The sequence below is a fragment of the Sinocyclocheilus rhinocerous genome, unplaced genomic scaffold, assembly GCF_001515625.1.
Source record: "Sinocyclocheilus rhinocerous isolate Xijiao unplaced genomic scaffold, SAMN03320098_v1.1 scaffold2252, whole genome shotgun sequence".
Classification (NCBI taxonomy): domain Eukaryota; kingdom Metazoa; phylum Chordata; class Actinopteri; order Cypriniformes; family Cyprinidae; genus Sinocyclocheilus; species Sinocyclocheilus rhinocerous.
The window spans coordinates 194,832-222,028 of NW_015650091.1; the positions used below are offsets into that span (position 1 = coordinate 194,832).

The 27,197-nt window shown below is 38.6% G+C and overlaps 2 protein-coding genes across 2 annotated transcripts in view; one reads left to right on the forward strand and one right to left on the reverse strand.

Moving 5' to 3' along the window:
- Window positions 1-27,197, reverse strand: part of ctnna2 (catenin (cadherin-associated protein), alpha 2) — a 468,558-nt gene that overhangs the window by 107,053 nt on the left and 334,308 nt on the right. The gene's annotated exons all lie outside the window — the stretch shown is intronic.
- On the forward strand, window positions 15,143-19,839 carry LOC107711523 (leucine-rich repeat transmembrane neuronal protein 1-like). The gene has a single exon (XM_016516511.1). It carries the CDS (start codon window positions 16,287-16,289, stop codon window positions 17,859-17,861), a length of 1,575 nt encoding a protein of 524 aa, XP_016371997.1. The 5' UTR covers window positions 15,143-16,286; the 3' UTR covers window positions 17,862-19,839.

A 27,197-nucleotide genomic window follows, 5' to 3' on the forward strand; every position in this document is an offset into this window, starting at 1 on the left:
TATATATTATTACTGCATTTACTGTCTTTTTTTATCAAATAAATGCAGCCTTAGTGACAACAAGAGGCCTCTCTGAAAAACATAAAAAATATTTCCAATAATTAAAATATTACAATCTTTAAAGTATCATCCAATAATTAAAAATGACTAGACATCATTCAAAATAATGGGGAAACAGTTTATGTGCTACTGTAGGAATTGTGTACTTCACTACCAAAAACAACACACACTTTTTGTACTTGGTAAATCTATGAATTGAGATTCAGCTTTCATTTTACACACGTTCTTATGCCCATACACAGTCCTAACTCCTCTGACTTCACTATCCACACATTTGCACTTCTCTCATGTCTGGCGGCTCCAGCACTGAGATGCTGAATGCAGCCTTGCATTTATACGCACACAGGCCCGACTCCGACGCCAGGACTCAAGGGGAGCTGCTCTTAATACAGGACCATAATCCCATTTCATCAGTTCATTCTCCCCTGACGCTTCCTCTCTCATTTCATTTTTCCTTCTGAGTTATGGATCAGGGTGATGGAGTGGGAACGATGCGGCTCAGAGGAGGAATTTCCACTCGAGCCCCTGAGGCTTGCGGGAAATATCAATTCCCGCCACCGCATCAGACAAATCAGACAGGCTCCTTCTATTAGTTTACAGCTTGCGGCTCACCTTTTTTCTCCTCTCACTAATTTCATTTCTCCTCTCCTTCTTTTTCTTTTCTTCCACAAACAAAAACACACATTGCATAGAGGCTTCTGTACTTGACAGTGTTGGGAGTAACTGACTAATAGTAATAGTAAGACAATTATTATTAGTAGTAGTATTATTATTGCTGTTGTTGTTGTATTGATGCTCCGAAATCGTACATGGAGTAACAATGGGTGAAATACTGGTGAAATAAACATTTTCATATATAAGTATAGTGTCAAATATGCTAGTCAACTAATCAGTTATCTCCCCATAAAACATTTTACTAATACATTTTGTACAATTAATGGACAATAGTTAATATACAACTAACTATTCTGTACTTATATATCCCTGACAAGGATAAGAGATTGTACTGACATTGTTTTTGGTCCTTTAATTGTAATGGGATTCAATAAAATAGTTTGAGCTGTGCTTACAGTCAGAGGTACACAAAACAAACAATGTATTTTACTAGTGTCTCTCGCTGGCAAGCGAAGGTGAGAGTGCCATTACACTGCAGCTGTGGCAAGTTCATGCTCGTATCTCATGAACCTGTGTCAGCACAATGGTGTAAATCACACTTGCTTTAGTGATAGATGACACCCACCAAGACGCCAGACAGAACTGGATTGCAGTCTGTAATGGAGCACAACACTCATACGGAGAAAAGAGGGAGGTGGAAGGAGGATTGCTGTGTAAACAGGCTCTTTACGTGCCACTAATGTTCTGATTGCCAGACACCCAATGAACAATACTACTCTGGAACACCAATCTTTACCAAAAAGGTAAAGCCTGATTATTGGATCAACAGGTCTTGATCTGGGTTTCTGGTCTTGACTCCAACTCTATTAACTAACAGTGAAGACCAGCTGACAAATATATTAAAGAACAGGAAGGAAACATCAATGAAAGGAATTTGTGGGTGCCAGCAAAATGTTCCAGGTTTCAGTAGAAGTGAGACAAATTCATATACTGTTTCAAAAACAATGGTTTAACTGAAAACAAAATTATCATCTGCAATCCACAGGTAAGATTCAAAAACACAAACTAAGGCACCTGTTCAAAGAAAGAAGAAAGGACAGAACAGCAAATCATCTTAGCAAATGACGAGCCATGACATCTGCCTCTGAAGACTTGCACAAAGCAGACACTTTTGACACTGTACATCTTGTTGTAATATAGGTCTCATGGTTCTATTTTTTTCTGTACAAAACCTTGAAGATGCTCACTCATTGCATATGACATCTCTGAATGAAAACAAATCCTTGTACCTCAAAAAGATGTGCAGACAATTTTTTTTTTTTTTTAAGTATTTCATATATGAGTCTTTCATATTTCATCTATATGGGAGTGAAAGTTTTTGAAGAGCTGAATATTGCAGTTGAGTTGTCCCGGGGAGACTCTGAAAATGGGAATTAGACATTACAAGCATGTTTTATCCATTACGGTCAAAAGGATGTGCACTCTGCATTCTGAGGAGACTTTTATACAAGAAGAAATGGAAAGATCATTCGAAAGTTTTTTACTTCTGTTTTGCTGTACTTTTATTGTTGTATGGAACAGGCTAAATACTAAACTTCTGTCCAATTAATCCTACCATTTTTGGTCCACATCAAAGGCAACATTCAATACAAAGAATAACTTTTTTATTAACCTCACCAGAACCATTGTGAGGCTGGATGGCATTTTGCATTTGTGGCATTAGTATTAACACGATACATTACAACTACACTACCACTATATTCTCTAATATAGGCTTTTACCAATGTAATGGAATAAACTTTTTACTTTCATTTCTTGGAGGGAAATAAATAAATAAATAAATAAGTACACCTCTGTTCAACGCTTTGGAGTCGGCAAGAATTATCTTATAACTCACAGAGGTTACATTTACTTGATTAAAAATACAGTACAAACAGTAATATTATGAAATATGACTGGTAAGGGTAAGGTAACGTGTTAATACAAATTACATTTTAAAATGCAATTTATTCCAGTGATGACAAAGCTGGATTTTCAGCAGCCATTACTGCAGTCTTCAGTGTCATATGATTGTTCAGAATTCATTCTAATATGCAGATTTAGTGCTCAAGAAACATTTCTTATCCTTATTAATATAAACAAAAATGTGCTGCTTATTAATTTACTTGAAACAGTGATACATTTTTTTTTTCCCAGGATTCTTTGAGAATTATTTTTTCAGGAATCTTGCTGCTTAAAAGAACAGATTTTATTTGAAATAGAAACCTTTGTAATATTATGTCTTTACTGTCACTTTTGATATATTTAAATCACCTTTGCTGAATAAAAATAATTTTGTTTATATAAAAAAAAAATGAACGGTAGTGAATGGAGAGTTTATTTTCTTAAGCGATACAACCGATATAGCAGTTACACTGCTGCTACGGTGACGTTCTGCAGACACAGGATGAACAAAAAAGGCAAAATACTGCAGGCCAGAGGACTAGACTGAGCTGGAGAGAGTCAGAGCTCACACAGGATCCAAACGTGTCTCCATGGAGATGCACGAGCACCGGGATCATTTGTGTGCCAATGCAGCAGCTGGAGGAGAGGCTCACAGCAGTCAGAACTGCCATGTGTGGACAGCCTCAGAAAGACCAGCGGCCCCCGGGATCTCCACTCACTGGACCCTTTAACAACAGCTAATAGGTGACTGGCTTGAAAATGCACAGCTCATCACATGCTGCCATCTGAACGGAGCACAAACATGAGGGAAAGACAGAAAGTATGGAAAGTTTGAAATAACGGAAGCAATCAGTCTGGCAGGCTGGGCGTAATAATGTGATGGTAAAGAGGTAGAGATCTTCAACCATTTATACTGTGGTATATCTGTGACAACTTACCAACTACACTGAAAAAAAGGTTTAGGATAGATAGATAGATAGATAGATAGATAGATAGATATTCAGAATGTATATATTTTTATGTATGTCCAAACATGGTCAGTTTTGCAATTTCATTTAATATAAAAGTGAAACGTGTAAGAATGACAGGAAACAATGTAGAGGTCAGATTCAAACTCAAAATTCCCACATGAGCACCACAGCTCAATTTGTTTGAATTTGTTTGTTTCAATAGGTTTGCTAAGTGGAGCTCAAGGTAGAGGCCTTGACAAGAACTTCAAGAGTCTTATATCTCTCATTGCAATGCAGACTCAAAAGGAATGAGTCATGTTGCCATCGGAAAGCAGAGCAATTATTGACTTTGATTTCCCTGTAAGAGAAAGCCATGTGTCTAATTACAAATTCTAAAAAGACAGGAGGAACGTAAATATTCATTAAAATGCTTATCTTCTCACCATCTGAGAGAGGAGAAAGGCTTTGGCTCTGACTCTGTAACTTTTCACAGCACTGCAGTAAGAGGCATCCAGGCCATTTTAGCCTTTGTCAGTAAAATGTGCACTTATTAAAAGTGGCCTACTGAAGAGTTGACATGAATGAGAAAGTTTTACATATTGCATGAAACTTATTATTTGGGACCTGTGAAGCCAGTCCAGTGAACCAAATTAAGCCCTATTGGTATGGGACAAGTTTTCTCTAAGGGTGTCAAGTGAATTTATGTTTTATTGACATCCTACGTGATTTTAATCCCATCCAATATGAACATGTCTGTGTTCTTCAAACACAACCAACAAATTACAGAACAAATTACCTAGTGCTTTCGACTTACTCATGCATCCTCTGAGAAATCTAGGCTGGATAGGAATGTCTATGATCCTGGAAAATTATATATATATTTACAACACTTCCTCTCATTTATTTTGACCTTTGTCAAATACCTTAAGCACATTTTTTGTTGTTGTAATGCTACCTGGCACAACTTCATTATAGATTTTAACCTTTACACCAATGTTTTGCCTGGATACAATAATGGATAGTTGTGCTGCTGGCATCCCATCTAAAGTAAAAAGAAAAGTGTTTCAATAAGTAGAGAAACTGCTCAGAATGTCAACTGGTTACATCAAGTGTGATCATGAACAAAATCTATATATATACACATAGACACTATCGTCCAAGAGTTTGGAAAAGTATGCTCATCAATGCTCATCTTATGCTCATCAAGGCTACATTTATTTGAAAATAAATAAATAAATAAATAAATAAAACCAGTAAAACAGTAATATTGGGAAATGTCATTACAATTTAAAATAACAGATTTCTATTTTAATATACTTAAAAAAAAAAAAAAAAAAAAAAAAAAAAAAAATGGCTGATTTATCTCCTAGTGTTGCTACTGCTGACTAAAACTATTAAAATAAAATAAAATATTAAATTACAAACTTTAAAAAATATATATATGCATAAAAAAAAATATATATATATATATATTCCTGTGGTGGCAAATAAGAAATTTTAAAGACTTGTATTGTTATAAAGACTTATATTGTTAATCATTTGTAGTAATATAAGTATTTACTATCACTTTTTATCATTTATCTTTTATCACTAACTTTATATTCATCAAAGAATCCTGAAAAAGTATCACATTAATAAAACCACTTATTTTCAATTGTTCTAATATTTCACAACATTAGTTTTTACTGTTTTTTTGATCAAACAAATCATACTGATTCCAAACTAAAATATTTATATTAAACCTAATAAAAATGTCTGAAACATAAGTAACCCAACAATAAGTTAAGAAAAAAAAAAGTAACTTAAACACCACCTATAAAACTAATCCCATCAAAATAATGCTTTGGATATGATATTTACTCCTTTATATCTGAAGGGAGGCTTTGTAATCGTAATGTGTTTGTAAGTCTCTGCTATGACGGATTTCATAGCTCTTAACTAATCAGATAAGTATGTCACATTTTCTAACAGTCTCTTGAAAGACGCCCACTGCATGTAAAACAAGCGATGTGAACACTGTATTTTTGTCCCTTTTGTCTCAAGCACACATTCACAAAGCAGCATCGTGACAGGCATCTCTCCCTTCCGCTTGTTTCCACTCATGTCCTGTGAGTCAGTGTTGCTTTTAAATGTTGACTGACATGCGTGTGCCCAACGTTACATGAAAAGACAGAGGCAGTGACTGCAAACCAAACACCTCTGAGTTGGAGTAAATCATGCGCTGTGTGGTTCTTTGGCCTGTGTGGTGGAAGGGTTGTGAGGGCATGAGAACAATCCACTCAACCTAAGCAGAGTGTGAGTGCTCTGGGCCTGGTGCCTGGATTTGACTCACAATAAAGCCCTGATGGTAACCATGACAACAGGTGAGATGATGACAAGAAAAAGTGTCACATGCTAGGACTGTATGTGGTAAGTTAAGAGTGAGAGAGACACTGTGTGTGTGTTTGCCTTGTGGGTTGCTGGCCATGGAATAGGAGGGGGAGTTAGCTTTGCAGTAATTAAAGTGGCTGGTTAGCCTGAGATATGTTGACTCCCACAACAAACATCAAAACACCCATATACCCATAAAGAATGTCAACATCTGTAAGTATAAAAGGATTTAAACTTATTAGAGCGCTGCATTGTTTGTTAACCTTGCACCATAAATAAGCACATAAACGGCAGTGTCTTATTATCCTATCATCCGTGTTGCACTACCTCACAGAACAACAAGGCAGTTCAAAGATTCCAGGTTTTTGGCAGTAGAAAGCCTGACTCACTTCAAAACTAAGTTCTGTTTGCAAGGCTGTTACAAAGCACACTGCATGCATGTAAAAAAAAAAAAAAAAAAACCTGAGGTTCTAGACATATTCTATATATTTACTTGTACACCATGAGTCTGTATATTGCAAATAATCATGATTTAGAAGTTGGATGGAATGCTGGATGGAAAGATAGAACAATAGAATAATAAAACGACATACAGACAGATAAAAATGGCTATTGTTAAATGTATGTGGTTGAGTGTTTAATTAACTGCATGAATGAATGAAGGAATGAGTAAATAAATAAACAAATAAACAATGAATGAATGAATGAATTAATTAATTAATGAAAACATACATACATGTTCAACTTTGTTTAGCCAACTTTTGTATTCCAATAAACTAGTAGCATGGGCACATTGAATTACATTTACTTGTGATTTGACTGATTTAATTGTGTTGCTGTGTTTAGTGTAATTATATAACGTTATTAAGTTTCTAGGTTTCTAGTAGGTAAGAAGACATTCAGACAGAGAGCAACAGAAGTGGGATGTGATGGCCAGCAATGAGGAATGCAGTACAGCACAGCTTAGAAAAAGCACTAGAGCAACATTCATTTTTTTGAATGAGAGGGTGTGGGCAGAGCTTGAAGTAGGTGCAGATCTAGTGAAACTGCACTCTAAAAAATGCTGGGTTGTTTCAACCCAACTTTGGATCAAATTTGGACTAACACAACTTTTGGGTTAAAAATTAAATAAAAAAATTAACCCAATGGTTGGGTTAGTCCATATTTGACCCAAAGTTGAGTTGAAACAACCCAGCATCTTTTACAATGTGCTTTGTATGCGTGGTAAATAAATAAAGTGTCTGCGTCTAAGAGCTGTAAGCGAAACACCACCAATCTAGGATCACACTTCGTCCTTGTCTACACCGGTCTTCTGCTGAAGAACCTTGTCTAGCCACCCTCAAACAGTCACTGATGCAGCTAGTACCCGGAACCCTCAGCATAACCCAGCATCATATAATATTCATCATCATAATACAGCCTACTGTGTCTGCTGTTGGCTTGGAAAGTAATGGATGGACTAAACACACACTTCCATCATTCTACTTCTACTCACTTTAATTCAGGTCCATCTAGAGAGCTGAATCGGGTTTATCCACTTGAGAAATATGATGATTCTGACAGACACAACAAATGTGTTGATGTATATGTGTGGTCCCAACGGGCACTCAAACACAGCTCTATGTGACACATTCTCCCACCAGGCAAATATCCAAGACTGTAAAGATGAAGTTTTATTGATTTTCCCATTTGGGAGACTGGTAGGTGCTTATCAGAGCACATACAGCACTGCACATTCTCCAGGGATCTGGCTAAATTCTCTACCACGCACATACACACAAAAACGAGTGCTTTACACCACTTGAGGGAGGTGATGTCTGTGTCGATGGAGTCCACTCATGTTCTGGTAACCGGTGACACGTGCGTGTTGGTTCACTGCTAGCTGCAGTTGATTTGAGTGTGTGGTTACAGGTCTGCCTTTCATTAGGTCTAGACAGGTGTCACAGGACAGCTCTGTTTCTACCACCGGCTGTAGTTTACTGAGGGTCTTTCTGAGTGCACAGCACTGATTAGAGGTTACTGAAGAAATACCTTTTCTCACAGCTCATTATACCAACAACCTATTTTTACTACAACAGTCCCGTCATCACTACCTTCATTCAGCTTTTCTAATCCAGCCGCTCCTCCAACCTCACTCTAATCAGGCCATCTATCCTGTCCAACCTGTCTGTCTGTCCCAACTCCCAAGGGTCAAAATGGGGTCCAGGGACTCCCAGGGGGCTGAAAATGGGTGCTTGGGAGTTCATGGAATATTTGAAAGAAAAAGAGCAGTGATTTACTAGGAATTTTCTTAATATAGATATTAACATTTTAACAGCAAGTTACTACAAAAATGAATAAATAAATAAAATAAAAATGAATAAATATATAAATGTAAGAATAAACAAACTAATACAATTTAATATGTTTAATCATATTTGTAAAATGTAATATAATATGTAATGATGCAATTTTTGTATTTGTAATAATTTATACGGAAAAAGAAACACTATTAACTACAAAGTAAATATTCCAGATAATGTTTCTATATTTTTGTCATTAGTGCTACACACACACACACACACACACACACGTTTACTTAGCTATCTAAATGGGGACATTCCATAGACGTAATGTTTTTTATACTGTACAAACTATATTTTCTATTGCCCTACACCAGGGGTAGGCAAGTTCGGTCCTAGAGAGCCGCAGTCCTGCAGACAGAAGCTCCAACCCTAATCAAACACACCTGAACAAGCTAATCAATGTCTTCAGGATTACTAAGGCTATAGGCAAAAATTTTAAATAAATGAATATACATAAACAACCTGTATTTAAAACGTGACACTTACATGAGTATTTTTCAATACACATGAAAATACATAATTGCAGGTCTCTTTATCCATCTATCCATCCATGCTTTTACTGTCTCTTCTGTCCAAACAGAATATCATATTCTTTCTCTCGGTGTCTCGGTGGGTCCTGCACACTGTAGGGCGTCGATGAGATCGCCAGTTGCACAAACATCATTACACAAGCATATTATGCCTAATATTATAATGAGCAGCTTTTCTCTCAAGGCTCGGAAACCCGCGCTGCGGTTTCTTCCCCCTCTGAGTGAGAGCTACCTGCTGCGGCTATTTTTCTCCGAGGAGATTGATATTGTTTGTGTGACCAAGTGGCTCACTTGGTCACACAATTCTGAGGAATTAAATTAAGTATTTATCTGACTATGGGAAGTTAGATATATAATTTTTGATATGAAGCTTATCACACCAGACCGTGTTTACTTGTCTGGTTGTTTGTTTGCATTTGATTCTGAGGAATAAAATGAAGTATTTATCGAACTATGAGAAGTTAGATATACAGGGGCTCTTGGGATAAATATTTCTCGAGTGAGAGCACGTGGGGGAACCATGGTTACATACGTAACCTGGAGACGTTCACTCCAAACGGGCATCAAACCAGCAACCTTCCGGTTAGCAACCCTCATCATTAACCAATGCGCAACACACTCGTCTCCCCTCCTTTCCATTGGCTATACAAAATGGGATCAGCACTCTGGTGAAAGCTGCAGCTCACGGTAAGCTCCATGGTCCTCTCTCTCCCTCCCTCCCTTCTCACAGGCAGGGTAAGCCTCAGTCCGGCCTGACCCTTCATTGTCATCCCTCCACATTATCTCAGCAGAGGGCCAATTATAGGCATTAACCACCATATACACCCAGAGACCCCTCTTTAGCCACCGCTGGGCTCCAATAACACATTACCATAGAGAATCTTTAATAGGAGATGCTGTTAATTGTCAGGCGACATGAAAACCTGCCCACTAGCATGAACTTGTGTGACAAGCCCTAGTGACAGTGTCATTTAAAGACAGAGGGGGGGGGGAAAACAATATTGACAATGGCAGACAGAGACTAGGACATCACGCTTCAAAAAATGATTCATTGAATGACTCAACGAGTGATTCATGAGCAGGATTTATGGGCAACCATGAAGACAGCGACTGACTTGTAATGACACATTGCTTTGTGATGGTAATGACAGACAAAATAGCTGGTCTGAATACTGAGCTTATGAGAACTCATGAGACTACATATCAAAGTCTACATATCCATTTGGGATGTGGTTCTTTTTTTTGCATGTTTGTCGACTGTCCAATATTTATTGTCACTGATGAGATTTTGATCACAGAGGTGCTAGTCAACATGATATCAGGATATATAAGCTGACTGGCTGTTTCAATGGCTCTACATGTTTGTCTTTTTTGTACAGTACATTGAGGATATTCAAGAAGGATTGAGATGAGATTAATTTAAAAATTGTTTAAAGCCAAAAAAACATGCCCAGGCTGGTGGAAGATTGTATGCCAAAACAAATAATTCTCTAATCTAGAAAAATCAGACAACAACATGTTGTGACGAGTGGGGGCGGGGCCGAGAGCTGTGGGAACGGAGCGAGGCCGGTGGAGTAATTGATAATGAGCGACACCTGCACCACTCACCGGTCTCGAGTCTCACGGAGGAGCTCCGGAAGGATAAAAGGGAGGAGTGACGACAGTGTCGGACGAGAGAGGACCAGGCCTGGATTTTATTTTGTGTTCTGGTTCTGGTTCTGTCGTCTGCGAGGGGCTGTCGCGCTATTTTGTGTTTGCTCAGCCGGTTGAGGACCAAGCTGCAGTGTGTCCGGGAACCGGACCGATAATTTGTTTTTTTTCTTTTCCTCTCTCCCCTCTCTCGTATCTCTCTCCTCATCCTTCCGTCTCCTTTTCTCTCGCCTCGTCTGTCTGTCCTTACCCCCAGGTACGCCGCGGCTGCCGTGATCGGGGGGAGTAGAGCGCAGTCTCGGGAGTTTTTATTTTGTGTTTTGTGTGCGGCAGTCGTCCGCGAGGGGCTGCTGCTTTACTTTCGTTTTGTGTTTGTTTATTTTATAAAAATCTTTAAGTGTTCGCCGGTTCCCGCCTCCTTCTTCCCGTGACTACGAACTGTGTTACACATGTCGTCACAAAACAACATATTAAACAATCACACATATCTCGATCTGTTCCAAAAGTCAGGGGCTACACAATTATGCACAATTAAGCAGTCCTATTTTTCACATACTGCATTGTATTGATCAGTTCATCATTTATCATAAACTAATTCAAAATTCTTAATTCCGAATCTAAACATGAACAATTGACCTCAGCAAAGCTCCATTGTAATGATCTCTTCTCTCTGAAGGGAAGTTGTTTTTGGTTTCTTGTTTAGAATCTAAATTAAAAAAAAAAAAACGCAGTCAAACTTTTAAAGAGTAATTATCAGGATACAAAATAAACCATTGAATTTTAATCAGGGAGGCCCATTTAGTGAAATTATTATTATTATTTGTTTTTATACAATACAAAAATAATCAGGTCCCCTAATCGAAAACCTAAGTGGGCAGTTTGGGCATTTTGAGTCACTTTTTGTAACGTCAATTCAATGATTTACACTATATTTTATAATACCTTATTTTGCAACACTGAAGAAAGCTGTTTTCTTTGAATGTGCAAGAATTTGATTAATTTGCTGCTACTGGTAAATAACTAGAAGAATAACAAATTGCAGTAAATGGTAAAACTATTTGTGCTACAGACCAGTGTGTTTATGATTATAATTAAATAATTAATATGATAACAAATACCAGGCTGCAACTTCAGGCAGCATAACAGGCTGTTCTCTTGGTAAATGCACAGACACATGAAGTGTAGCTCTGTTGGACGAGCACTACAAAATTGTATCACACCAAAGTACCTTGGTCAGGAGGCTTCAGCTGTGGTTCACCTAAAGAACCTCTCAGTGGAGATGGAGTTGCTTAGAGAGGCAAATCAATAAGCCTTTAACCTCAGGGCACGGACCGGCTAGGGAATAGGGCTGAGCAGCAAAGGCTTCTGGATCTTCACAATAATGATATTGTTTTTAAAAGTGCTACCCTAAGACCATTACTTTGAGTCTTGTAGTTTGATTTTTAAAAGCTAACTGTATAAAAAAAAAATCTTAGTGATTACATTCATATTATCCAAGCAGACTATACAGCAAACTATAAATAATCTTCATATTTATTGTGTGTGTGCTGGTATTCACTACGTTATGGGGACCAAATGTCCCCACAAGTATAGTAAAAACCAGTAAATTTTGATCTTGTGGGGACATTTCTTAGGTCCCCATGAGGAAACAAGCTTATAAATCATACAGAATGAAATGTTTTGAAAATCTAAAAATGCAGAAAGTTTCCTATGAGAGGTAGGTTTAGGGGATAGAAAATACAGTTTGTACAGTTGAAGAACCATTACACCAATGGAATGTCCCCATTACGATAGGAGTGTGTGTGTGTGTGTGTGTGTGTGAACATATGCTACTGGTCAAAAGTTTGGGGTCATTACAATTTAGTTTTTTTGAAGTGAAGGGATTTAAATATATCAAATGGAGCTGAGAGTACCAGGCTTACAAATATTATAATGCATCTTTTATTTACACAACATTTGTTCAAAACTCTTTGCAGTTGTAATGAAGAAAAACAAATAAATGTCACTTACAAGTGGTCAGGAATTTGCAGAATTGTATTAATGGCAAAAGTTCAGATTCCTCCCAAATCTGATTAGTTTTCATCTTTGAGTACATATTCTGTACGGGTCTAGTGAAAATGTCTTCAGCTAAGAACAAAGAATTAGGTGAAAGGCACAGACTGAAAGAGAGAGGTGTGATTATTCCCCATAATGTTTTGTTCTGACAGCTCAGAGTATCCCACTTGCATTAATGAGGGCCTACAATCCTAAACCACTACAATGGCGCAATGAGTAGAAAGGAGGGTCACTCAGGAGTTCTCATAGTTTCCACAAAGACCTCCACATTCCTTTAATGACTCACAGTGTCCAAATGGCCCACTGAGAGAAGTGACTCTTTCATACTCATCTGAGAGTAGGCTTATGGAGTCAGGCCCTTGGGGAAATGGGTGACTTTTTTTGTGCACCAGTATTCTATTATCCAAGACGGCAGAGAGAGTACAAAAAGTCATTTCAAGGCAATGCTTCCCCTGGTCAGGAATAGTAGTAACTGTGTGCAGGTCTTCATGCAAATCTCTGCAGCATGACTGAGGCGGGTAGGTAGACCTCACTGACAGGACTGCTAATCCAGAGCAGAGCCTTTGATTTAACATGTCCCTAAATGCTGTACTCTGCCTGGCAAGTGTGGCCCTTTTAAGTCTCATCAGGACAGGGCAGAGCATGTATACATTATAATTGCAGGAGAGTTACGGTGGACTTAAGCGTTAGCGGTTTAATGGCTTAGTTCCACCGGATAAGGAAATCTGTGGTTAAACACTTAATGAAGCAGAAAACATTACCATTGAACATAACAGGATATTGATTAGGTGTATAACGCATAAACACAATGCACATCTAATTGATGCTCTGAATATTTTCAGGTCCACCTCCTTTGTTCATGTCATCTCTATTAAGTATGGAAATGAAGAAGAGTCATATCTATCCAGCAAGGTACCTTTGGGATTTATCTAATCACTATAAAATGTAATGGGGTGTACAATATAGACACAACTGTGCTCTGAACAATGAAAAAAATAAATTTGTATTTGTGTAACATTTAAACCCATATTATATTCCATCATCAATATAATCTCACAACCTTTTAACAGTAATACAACTTGTTTTTAAAAGTGCACTTATATTTATAATTATATTTAAAAAAAATTAGGAGCTTTGGTTTTGAATCCCAATAAAGTAATTGTTCATTCAAAAATTACAATATGACCTTTAAAATCTTTAAAATGTTTCTAAAATCATACATTGATTGCAGACTCCTGTGCCATTAGCGGACTAAGGAGACTATGTGTGGCATATTTTCAACATGAGATTAATTCATATTTCACAGCATGCTAAGCAAAGGAAAAGGCTGATTTTAAAATTAGGGGAGCTATCAGAAAGCAGGCAAACCAACAGATGCATGCTAGCTTCATGTACAGGATTGTCACAGCTCATTGTCCTTGAAAATTAATCGGAATGAAATGACAAGCCTGGGGACTGCAATCCGTGGTGCACTGCAACAAGGCTCCTGAGCAGAATATTTATGTAAGCCTGGCTAAGTGGCAACAGATGATATCTGTATTCCAATTGGATGGCGAGACTTGAAACGGCTGTGATAAACAAGCCCAGGTAGGCGGCATTACGAAATGTAAATGTAGTGATTCGGGTTTAAGACTAGGCCAACGAGGGCATGTGAGGGTGGGGCGTAAGGAGGAGGAGGAGGAGGAGGAGGAGGAGGATAAGATAGTCGCCATGCTGTGGACTATATCTGAGCATATGTGTGCTACCAGCTAACTGCTATGACATATGGCGCATGATGCCATTACCATGCTCGCCGTGCACAAGGTCATTTTTTAACAACCTAACAGCCTGAAAAGGCAATGCTTACACTACAGTGCCATTTTGAATTCACTCTGATGGTTCGATTGGAGTCTGGCAAAAAACACATTAATCTCACTCGGAGACCGTATCAGTATTGGTTTAGGTTAGCTCATTGGCTAGCAAGAGTAATTAGCCATTGGAACTCACATAGTGACATGATGTTATCAAATCTCAAAAAACAATCAATAATACATATATAGATTTAAGAAATCAGAATGATGTTGAAATTCATTGAAAATGTTGAAAAATAAAAAATAAAAAAATAATATAAATTAATAACATGATATACTACATTTTCTATTGAGTAAGCATACGTCCTTTAGGGTGCTGCCCACCCGTAGCCATGTGCTCTGCCTATAATAACTGATAAAATAATAATTAACAATTTTTTAAAAATCCTCTTGTTTATGCAATACTTTCAACACATCAAACCACAGGGAATTGACACACTGCTTAAGTCATTAGAAGGATATTAATCTGTAGTAATAAGCAAACTATGTACTACTAACGGTAGACGTTGGCAGATAGATACTGTGTTCCAATTTATTTAGGAAGCGAGGGAGGGAGTGGAGGGGGGGTGGTAATGTTTCGGTTGTGTGCTTCATTTAAACCATAGTTTAAGCCCAGCCTCTCTTAAATATCAAATTGTCTCAGGCACCGAAAAGAGAGAGCGAGAGAGAAGGAAAGAAAGAAAAAGAGAGAGAACATTGAAGAAAAAAAAGGGTGAGCAGAAGAGCAGCAGGGGGAGGTGGAGGGAGAGAGAGAGAGAGAGAGAGAGAGAGAGAGAGAGGGAGAGGGCGCCTGGGCTGAATTGTGAGTGGCTTACGACACTCAGTGAACAGAAGGTGTTTCTGCATGCACTGCCAGTGCACTAGTCTGCTGCAAGGGATCGAGCATCTCTCTCCTCCCCATACACCGCGCCTGTCTTCAGCCTCAGCATCTACAGCCTCCGCAGCCCACAGGAAATGAGCTTCATACAAAGAAGACTTTACTGAAGATTTGAGTCTTACTAGACACACTATCATCAATGATCTTTGGATATCACTACTATACAAAAAATTAAAAAGGACAGGAAAAAGAAAAATAGAGCTATATGATGCAGATCACACAGCTTTTGCATGTTCACAATTGCGAAGAAACAACCACTGACAGAATGCCAATGAGCTTCACTCAATGTACATTGTGCAGGTCAGTGATCACTTTAGGTTATGGATGGTGATTTGCGACGACAGATCGGGAGTCTTTAACAAGAAGGGAGGAAAAGAGGGAGCGTGAGAGTTTGGAGTGGATTATTCCCTCCTTCGTGCATGTTTTCCCCCACTCGTCTCTCCCACAGATCAGCGCAGCAGTCAATGCAGAGGAGCGGTGGAGAGAGGACAGCGCTCATGCATGCAGTCCGGGAAACTTGCACTTCCTACCAGCCTGCTGAATGCCACTTGGATTCGCTCTCTTTTTGGCTCTTTCACACGAGGAGAACTAAGACATTGTAAGTCTGCCAGGATCTGGTGTCCGATGAAAAGGAGGGGGGGCTGAATTTGTACAACACTGGAGTCTTTTTTAGTTTCACACATAATTAGCGTCGGCACAAAGGGATCAACTGAATAGAGGTTGTCAGCCTCTGGAAAGGGGTGAGTAGGCATCCTTTCATGTGAGATTGATTCTTGAGGAGCGCATTTTTTTGTACCTTCGTCTCTCTTTTCCTTTCTCTGATCTAACATGAGCAAAGTGACTTGTCGTTTATTTGCCGTCGCTCTTCTCCTTTCAATGTGGCAGGATTTCTTGATTCTTTAAGTACCGATTCACCATCCATATTCTCTATAAATACATATCAACTGAAAAGACTTGGGGAGTTACAAATCACAAAATCTAAAATGACCAAGATCTGAAAGATTCAATGGACTTTTTCTCTACGACACTGCAGGATATTCATGCTAATGGATTTCCTCCTAATTGGTCTGTACCTAAAGTGGCCACTAAGAAAGCCCCCTGGGCTAATACTGTGCTCCCTGGGCATTGTTCTGAAAATAGTTCCGTTGGTGGGAGGGAGCTGTCCGAGGCCGTGCCGATGTGACAACAAGCTATTGTATTGTGAAGGGCTCAACCTGACTGACATCCCCCAAAACCTGAGCAGTGCCATTGGTTTGTCCCTGCGTGAGAATAACATCTCTGAGCTGCGGGAAGGGGACTTTGTTAGCCTGTCGCAGCTTACCTGGCTCTACTTGGATCATAACAATATTGAGATTGTGGAGGAGAACGCCTTTGAGAGGCTGCGAAGGGTTAAAGAGCTGGATCTGAGTTCCAACCGGATAGAAATCCTGCCCAACGGGACCTTCAGACCTCTGCCCAATCTGCGAATATTGGATTTATCTTATAACAGACTTCAATCCTTGGAGCCAGACCTTTTCCATGGCCTTAGGAAGCTTACCAATTTACATTTGCGCTACAATGCCCTTAAATTCATCCCTGTGCGGATTTTCCAGGATTGCAGGAGCATGCAATTCCTGGATCTGGGTTACAACCAGCTGCAGAGCCTGGCACGTAATTCATTTGCCGGACTCTTCAAGCTCACTGAGCTGCATCTGGAGCACAACGAGTTGGTGAAAGTCAATCTGGCCCATTTCCCCCGCCTCATATCCCTGCGGACCCTCTACATGCGAAACAATAAGGCCACCATTGTGGTCAGCACCCTTGACTGGACCTGGGACCATTTGGAGAAGATTGACTTCTCCAACAATGAGATTGAGTACATTGAGCCCCATGTGTTCGAGAGTGTACCCAACCTTAACACTCTTATGCTGGACTCTAATAAACTGACTTACATAGATCAGCGGATTTTGGACTCATGGACATCCCTGAGCAGCTTAACTCTGTCGGGTAATGACTGGGAATGCAGCAGGAATGTCTGTGCCTTGGCTTCCTGGCTTAGCAACTTCCAGGGACAACGTGACAGTGGCTTGTTGTGCGCCAGCCCGGACATTGCACAGGGTGAGGACATACTGGATGCCGTCTACGCTTTCCAGTTATGCGAGGACAATGTAGAAGCAACAACGCAGACCTTCACCGCTACCAGAAACCGTGCCAGAGGCTTCATATACGATGGGTCAACGAGAAATACCTATGACCTGCAGGACGTGGAGGGCGGGGAAGTGGTAACCAACTCCTTAACGGTGACTGCATCTGCTGATGACCTGGAGAGCACCATGCAGATTCACAAGGTGGTGACAGGCACCATGGCCCTCATTTTCTCCTTCCTGATCATGGTCCTCATGCTCTATGTGTCCTGGAAATGTTTCCCGGCAGGCATCAGGCAGTTAAGGCAGTGCTTCACCAGCCAGCGTCGCAAACAGAAGCAGAAGCAGACCATGCAGCAGATGGCTACTACATCTGCATCCGAGTACTACGTTGACTACAAACCCAACCATATTGAGGGGGCACTTGTCATCATCAACGAGTACGGCTCTTGCACGTGCCAGCAGCAGCCATCTCGAGAGTGCGAGGTGTGATATTCCACCCATGTCATTTTTAAAAATCAGTGGTTTCAAAGTTAGAATGGATATGGAACACACGTTAACTTGGCACCTCATTTTGCTGCTCTCAGGAGGAAGCTAACTTTTCTTGAGTGCAAATGGACTAAAAACAGAGATTTAGTGCTGATTTCAACAGCCTCAAAGCCTTGTGGGAGAATTTGACTCTAACACCTGTGTACTTGATGCAAAAGATGTGGAATAATTATGTTGACCTGTCCTGGCTTCTCTTATGAAGAGTGGATATTTGAGCTTTAATGTGTCTTTCTACTTCAGGATATTCTAGGACTTTCTAAAGGTATCGAGGACATCCAGAACACAATTTTTACTGTGGTAACAAACATACAAAATCGGAGAGGAAAACAACAAAACAAATAAACCCTTAAAAAAAGATTATATGTAAAATATGTTAACAGCAGAAATGCAAGAGTGGGGATAAAATGCAAGATGTTATCTTATTTCTTTTGTAATCTATGGAGAAAAAAAGAAGAGGAAAATACAAATGTTTAAATAAATGAATTGCAATTCACAGTACTCATTTTTGCAGGTGAGTTGGAGGGTTGCTTTTTTTGTCTGTGATCGCGGGGAAAGATGTTCAGAGAGCTCTGCAGTATTTCAGGATGTAAATAAGCAGGCCTGTTGGGAGCGCTTCACTTCATTTGAAATGTTAAGCCTCAGTCAAAGGTTCAGATCTCCTCGTCTCTCCCCGAGATATAATTACTGTGCAAAGCTTGATTGTTATGGCTGTTGCAGTTGTCCCACTTGTACCTATCCTAAATAGATTAAGCAAACTAGCAAAAACAAGACAGGCTAATGCGGTTTGATCGGATCTCACATGATAAAGTCAAACATTTGTATGCTGTGCAAATAAACAAGACAAGGAGTGTCTAAGACCTTAATTCCCTTCACTGCTTCCACAGACTTCACAGACAACACATAAAAAGAGCCTCAACCAAGGGGTAAAAGGAGTGAGAGGAGGTCTTAAACATTCAAATCTAAATGTACTTGAAATGGGTGTGATCCTTTTTTTTTTTTTTTTGGATGATTCGTTTTGTTTTATTTTGTTTATTTTGCAAATTCTAGATGTATATTCAATTGCGGCTTTCTGTTTAGGTGTGACATGATGTCCTGTGGTAAGCCATTGTTATTGTGTGAGTGATCATCCTGACGGATTGTTAGATCGTGCACACCCCACATCAGTGGCTATTGCACTGGTGAAAGCACAGGGCCTCTGAGAGAAGGTACAGGCTGCTCCCTAGTGTTCATACCGGCAGTAGAGAAAGACGAGATACCGCAGCAACAAGCCCTTGAATTTCTCTTGCCCAGGCTTTGTGTGTCTTCTTGTATATGCCTGTTGCTTGTCTATATGCATTCTCTAAGCTCAGCTCAGGATTACCACCACAGCGTAAATTATCTGGACTAAACAACAAAACCAGACTGATTCTAAAAAGGGAGATCTCACTTTGTGAGTCAACACCTCACTCACTTGGCTGTTATAGTGATGGATTTGTTTAGTAAGTATAGGGGACATGCCACTGTGAAGATGGTGTGTGTGAGGTACTACTTGTGTGTTTGTGTGTGAATGTGGGTGTAAGAGTGCATGTATGTGTACGCATTTACATTTTGACTATTTAAGTGGGTGTGATTTTGTTTTTGTGTCGTCCCCTGAAAAGGTGGAATTGAGTTTGTTCTGACCAGCTGCATGTGTGAAGTATTAATTTGTCAAGTATGACTGGGATACGCCTTAAAGGGACCATTTAAGGCTGAGCAAATATTTTTACAATCAAATCAGACAGTTTTATTATGAATTCCAAAGTCCCGCCCCCTTTGAATCCTTTAATACTTGATATGAAACTGTTCTATTTTCAGCACTGTATTTGATGCGTATATGAAGCTAAGCCAAGCTAAACCAATAAAATGTATTCCTACTGTTGTAAATGATACGCAATGTGACACGCTTTGCCATTTCCTGATTAATCTAGTCACGCTGTTTTTTTATTTATTTATTGATGTTTATGCTTGTTTTCTGTCAGGTGAAGACATTGATGCATTATTCAGAACATCTGGTCTGACACTCCTTGGACTACAATCTTTCCATCCCCTTTTTCATTTAATGAACGATACTGTTCAAGACATATTTTGAAACAAACCCCTAAATATGTACACTCCAACGTGTGATTGGGTTTTTAATAGGGGTGCAACGGTTCTCTGTAAAAAAATCGAACCGTACGGTTCTCCACACACGGTTCGGCATGCAATAGGACCGCGGTTCAACTTAAATCTGACAATGCATCTGTAATATGGTTTGTTAGAGTTCAGCTAATGCATGTTTCCGTTGATGGATACAAATTCTGGCTTCCCAATACATTACAACAAGAGCGATGAGAGAAAAAAAACATAGCACATACCGAACCGTACCGAAATTGTGACTCTAAAACTGTGATACGAACCGAACCGTGAGTAAGTTGAACCATTGCACCCCTAGTTTTTAATGATTCCTCTGGAGAGTATTAAAAAAAGGATTCTCTATTTGACTGAGTGACAGATTCCTAGCATCAACACGATGATGAAATGACAGCATTGTTCCCTGCACGGTCGGAAAATGTAGCTATTCACGATCCCCTTCTCAAAACAGGTGGTTGGATTGTGGAAAACAAAAACATGTCTTTCACTAACAATAGCTGTTGACCGTATCAGCGGCAAGGCAACCGGCAACAGAGGAAACAATGGAGACATAGAGCGAGTTGTTTGATTACATTCACCCTTCTCTTTTCTAACGCTGAACGAATCTAAGCCATCCCTCCAATCAAAGTGCTTCTGTGGCCTATTTTTAGCCCTTCTAGCTTATTTTGTATCAATATTGCATGTTTGTCATTTCATCTTGGCACTGCTGGGAGTTGTTTTGAATTCCCTTTCCCCTTAATTATTATTATTTTCTATTTTTCTTCACAAGAAGGAAATGAATATTTCAAGTGGTGGGAGGTTTTGTTTAATATGAGGCTCTCTCCTCCTCCTTATGTGGCTTACAAACCCCTCTGCCCTCAAACTCTAACTAGAGTTACTGCTCTGACAATTAACTCTAATAATTAATACCGTTATTGACGAGGCTTGAGGTAGATCGATACGGATAGCTTTTAGCCAATTACAGACTTTCTCGCTTGTTACTTTTTTAGACCAAAATAAATTAAATAAATAATCTTGTGTTAGTGTTGACAGAGAGAAAAATAGGGGGTGGTGGGTGTGGGGGAATATGGTTTATTTATACAACAATATTTTATTGATATTTTGGCTAATTAGTGTGTGGAGCGCTTGGCTATATGCCCAGTACTATCAGAGAAGGGGCGAGAGAGAGAGAAAGACAGAAATGGACGATCACTACGACATGAATTCAAGCAGGGGCGAGCCCTTGGATCTGTGGGAAAGCAGTTGTGCCAAATGGTAGGGGGCAAGACATTAGCTTTTGACCTTGTTAGCCTGAGCATCCATATGTGTGTATGTGTGTGCATGCAACATGCAAGTAGCAGCTGAATATGGAGATCTCAAGTGAGTACTAGGGTGTTGTACAGCACTGAGTTGAAGAGGGTCAACAGTGGTAAACAAAGCAAGATGACAAGACGCTACAAACAACTACAGAGCTAAAACAAATTCTCAATCTATGCAAATCATGTGGGTCAATCAAAGCAAGTCATCGGATTAATCTCACAGATTTAAGTGTGCACTTCAAATCAAACAGTCTGACTGCAGTGTTACAAGACTAAAAATGCCCTATATAACGTAGGAAGAGAACAACATCACAGACTATGCTTAGATGAGTGTTATTTTAGTATAAGTGAGATACTATTATAGTTTTTATAAATATTTTGAATTATTTTTTATTTTTATATTTTCTGTTTCCATTTTAATTTTAGTAATTTTGTTGTCTGTCTTTTTATGTCTAACTTGTTTTTTTTTATTTTTTTTATTTAAGTTTTAGCTATTTTAGTACATTAAGTTAAACCAAACAAACATGAAATGTTTCCTTGGCACCTATTCAAAATAAAATACATTTTTTAATATTTTATTATTTAATTATTTAATGATTAGTTAATGTTTAATTTATCTAGATTGTCTTTCTTTTTGCAATTACATTTCTCCCAATCAATTTTAGGAGAAACACTCAAGAGAAAATTTTAACTTAAATAAATCACCAGAAAATTCCATTACACCTAGAATCTAAACATTTTGCTAGGTATGCAAAAACCTTAGGACATCTTAGTCTTGAGTATTAGTATCTAGCAAACATAGTACCAGCTACCTAACAACCCCGACCACGTTTCCTAGTTTCCTCGAATATCAAACAAACAGATTGCATTTCATAAGAAACAAGGAATGGCTTGCGTAAATTCGTAGAAGGTCGGTGATATGCGAAAACTAGATTAAGTGTCACGGTATCAGCATACATAAAATCCAGATATTTCATCAGAGTCTCTTGATAGAGCACCAGATGCTTAACAAATTAAATAACCTTGCTTGCTGTCTCTCAGTGTTGATTCAATGCCCCTATGTGCCTTTCCCTGCCTCTGGTCTCGCATAATAAACACCCACACATAAACAGATACTCTGCCAAACCGCACAGGACTGACCCGGCCTCTAGAAGACACCATTAAGAATCTACACAAGAATTGACTGTTGCTTCCCTCTGTGACTCATAAATGTATTCGAGTCGATATCACCCTTATTATTTGCAATATAAAGTTGTAGTAAAGAACTTGCTTTTATTGGAACGTGAGTAAACTGAGCAAGACGGCTTTATAATCCTCCAACTCATCGTTATAATTACCAACATCATCGTCATCATCATTATTCTTATATGTGCATCTGCATCACTGGCGTCACATTAACCGCCATCCCAGGGGCACTGTGCCATTTTCAATGTAACTAAATCGTTAAAATAGCTATATATAATACATGTATATAGTGTCAGATAAGACTAATTTGCATGGTTTTAAATGCTTATTTAAACAGACATACTATACACCCATGTCTTTATTAACACATGAAGTGATACTGAAGTGAGTGGGAAGAGGACATACATCAACATGCTTTATGAAACAACACATAGCAGCAAAAAAAAAAAAAAGAGAGAGAGAGAGGCTGTTGCAGTTACAATTTAAGTCATACCCAATGTAAATGGACCAATGAGCATTACATTAATGAATGATATGGCATTACACACCATTTAAAGTCATATAGAGTATCATATGGTTGAACGGTAATGCTCAGGGCTAATGTTCAGCAACATCTGCTCTCGCATTTGTGGTGCTGAACTGAGCACACAGTCGTAGACTGGAAACAATGCCAAATGCAATTTTCTGCAAGTTTGAGGAATATCTCATGGGTCGCACTCAGCGCACAGCTTGCTGATCTCCATTTATGCAGATATGTGAAAAATATCTGAAACGTGAGAAAACAGTGGTACTTATTTGCTGACCCTGACAGTGACTTTCCCCAGAAACCCTTGAGAGACAGAGCTACCTGAGAGCACTTTTGATGATTACCATGAGAGAGAGCACTGTAGAGATCAGACCATATAATACACTGCAGTCTGTATCTATACCACGGTTACTGTGAGTAAAGCTAGAGAGAGATAAAGAGGCACAATAAAGAGGATCGATAACCTTTGTCTCTGTCGCTCTCTATTTCTCTCTCCTTCTGTATTCTTAAAGCGACAACTCTAAACTCCAAACTGAAGATGTTTCGCTCATGTGTAAGCTTATGCTTCCTTTAAAAACAAATTGAGTGCTGCAGTGATGACGTATGTTCACAGGCCAACCCAGAAGTTCACATCACCTTGGTTCTCTCACTAAAAAACTCAACAGGATTTTTCCATTAGCTTTTGGATGATGAACTCTGTGACCAACAAACGTTGTTGATGCTTACATATTTTGTTCATCACGATAATCTTCACAGAAAGCAACTTATGAATTTTGAAGCCTAAATACAATTGCCAGAAGTAAAAAGCTAAAACTGGCTATAAAAAAACTACACCACGGCCGCATGACATTTTTCTTGAAAGTTTGAGAGAAAGCAAGAGTGCAATTATAAGCACAACAAGGCTGTGAATGTGGACTAGTGAGTAGATGAGTTTTCCTGTTTGGTGTGATGATGTTTAATGTCCCAGACAACCTTTGTAGTCCCATTTAGCCATTTGTCATCACCTAGGGTACTACTGATTTTATGGCATAGAATAAAATGTGAAAATATATAGGCTTGTGTTAATCACAGACGTTATTACAGGCATAAAAAAAAAAACACTTCAGGACAGTGGAACTAACTCTGAGCTATCTAAAATGCTAAATCATTTCCGGGTTTTCACCTACAAAAAATGTGTCATCCATGCAGCTCTCTAATTCGTATTTTGTATAATTATGAGATGGATGGAATGCATGGTTACCTAGCAGTGTTGGGCAAGTTACTTCCAAAATGTAATACATTATATATTACTAGTTACTGTCTTTTGAAAGTAATTAGTTACATTACAATATTACTGTCTCTGAATTGTAATGCGTTACACTACTTTTGAGTTACTTTTGTAATGCGTTACTCCCAACACTGTTACCTAGCAACTAGCAATTTGCAATATTCAGAACATTTTCATCAGAAGTGTCCCCAGTGAATGTTGAGACAGAGCGGGTCAAATAGGTGATACTGTGCATGTGTCAAGCTCATCCGTCCGCTCTCATCCACGGTTGAGTATACTTTATAAGCTGTGCGGTCGCAGCTGGGCACAAGACGGAACAGAACGCGGAAAGTGAAGTATACCCATGCCTAAGGAGCGATGCGGACGTCAGATGATTAAAACATTACATTTAATTATTATTAGGCTAATAGGACAGTCATCAGGTTAGAGAGTCAGACTTGTAACCCAAAGGTCGCGGGTTCGAGTCTCAGTACCAGCAGTGATTGTAGGTGGGGGGATTGAATGACCAGCGCTCTCTTCCACCTTTATTACCACGACTGAGGTGAGACCCTTGAGCATGGCACTGAACCCCCACGGTGTTCACGGTGTGTGTGTGTTGTTCACTACTCACTGCTGTGTGTGTGCACTTGAATGGGTTAAATGCAGAGCACAAATTCCGAGTATGGGACACCATACTTGGCTACACGTCACTATTTTAATTTTATTGTAATATATTTATTATTCAAATTATTTTGAATTTTGTTGCTGTTTTTGTGTATTGTGATCAGGATTGTATTTTGATTTGTATTGTGATTAGGAACAACTTCATTATAAAGCATGCATAGCACTGATTAATGTAGGCTAGTGTGATTAATTAGGATGTTTTAATTAGGGGGGTAATCACGATGTCGGCTGAACATCGTGATATCTGTCAGCCATCGGCGATGGACGATGGCATCGTCTATCGGCCCAACCCTACTTCCTATACCTGCTGGACTCTGCTAATTGCTATATTCAAGGTTATTTATTGCTGATTTATCTATTATGTGCCAATTACATATCTATTCAGTATCTCAAAGTACCAGTGGTGGGTTAGGAGACTCAAAGTGACAAAAACAAAAACCACCTGATATCTGTATTTGAACAGCTGAACACTCTCTGCCCTGACAGGATGAAAAAGAAATCTTGCAGAGCAGTAATTTCCGCAGTAATTCCTCTGCCCCACAGGATATCAAATATGCTGCGCAAAAATGGGATTAGGAGAGAAGCATAAGGAATCTTGATTGTGTTGAGAAGGACAATGAAGGCTGCAGAAAAAAAGCCTGTTTAACCAGTTGACTGCTGGTTAAATAGGGGGTTTTCAATAAACTATGATAAATGATGATGGGTATTTTATACAACATACATTTAATGCTCTACCTAATGTAAAATATCTAAAAAAATGAACGAATAAATACATAATTAAATAAATAAATACATGTTAGCAATGCCAGATGTCAAATTTTTTTAAGCGTAAATAATAATTAACAGGTATACTAACAGAGATAGAATCTCATTTGAATTCAATGACTTGTTTGACGCTTACAAAGCATTTTTAATGTTGTAAAATGGCCCATTATTAATTATTCAAAACTATTTTCATCAATACTTTTAGTATTTATCACATTTTTCCTCACATTATCTGCCATCTTAGATTTATCTTTCACTGAGCTTGGCACAATGTATTCTGGGATTGCCTTCTCTGCGGAAATGCATAATACTTCCATTGCATTTGGCCAAGAGAAGATATCTTACTGAACAGCAGGGAAGCGGTGTTTAGATAAATAAAATACAGAATATTTGTAGTATATGTGATGTGTGAGCTGAAAGCCTCCTTGTATGTTATGTATTGACCATTTAAATATTTAACATGAATTCTGCATGTATTATAGCATGCTAATGAGTTTCTTACAAAAAGAGCTACAAAACCCCCTCAAATTAAGCAGTGGATTTCAAGTGAAAAAGAGTCACTAATGTAGTGAGTGTCAGCACAGATAGATGTCCACATAAAGAGAGAGAGGAATTATATCTCTGGCTGTATGATTACATCACTAACACCTTGAACCAAGTCAAACACCCTGCATCTTTCTTCTCATTCTTTCATGCCAGATGATCAAATAATTTATTTTTGTCTAATGAATGGAACTGACTCTATAAAACTACTGGACGGCTCAAAATTCATGAATAGTTTTAAGAGTTATTGTGGTGCAACTTCACATGAAAGTAGCAAGCAACTATAGAGTTGTAATGTAAACCAACAACAATTTGATTAGGAAATTTAAACTAGATTTAAACATTAAAAATTACTTAAGATTAAACATAAAACATCAGCCAATCATCTAACTCCATCATAAGCCAATTAAAATCATCCAATGGAACATACTGTAACACCCATATAGGCTGTTTACTACATTAGACTGCATACTATACTGCTATACTGTAGTACATACAGCTTAAACCCTGATGATGGTCTGTTTGTCAAACACTGTTTAAATAAAATTTAAATATTGCAAACAAAAAGTGTTTCTCAATATTCATGAATCCAGGAATAAGCCACATAAAGCATGATGGGATAGTTTAAAGATAAATGACTTACCTATAAGAAGATTTTGGATGGAGACACATTCAGACAGAGACCAGCAGGTAGAGGTGGAAGCACAGGAGGAAAAACAAAAGAAAGAAAGAAACATGGTCAGAATGCTATGCTTTAGTTTCTTTTCTTCTTTAGTTCAGATTTATTTCTGGGGTTTTCCAAAAAAAAGTATATATATATATATATATATATATATATATATATATCACACAACACAAATGCTATTTTTTTATAAAAAAATACA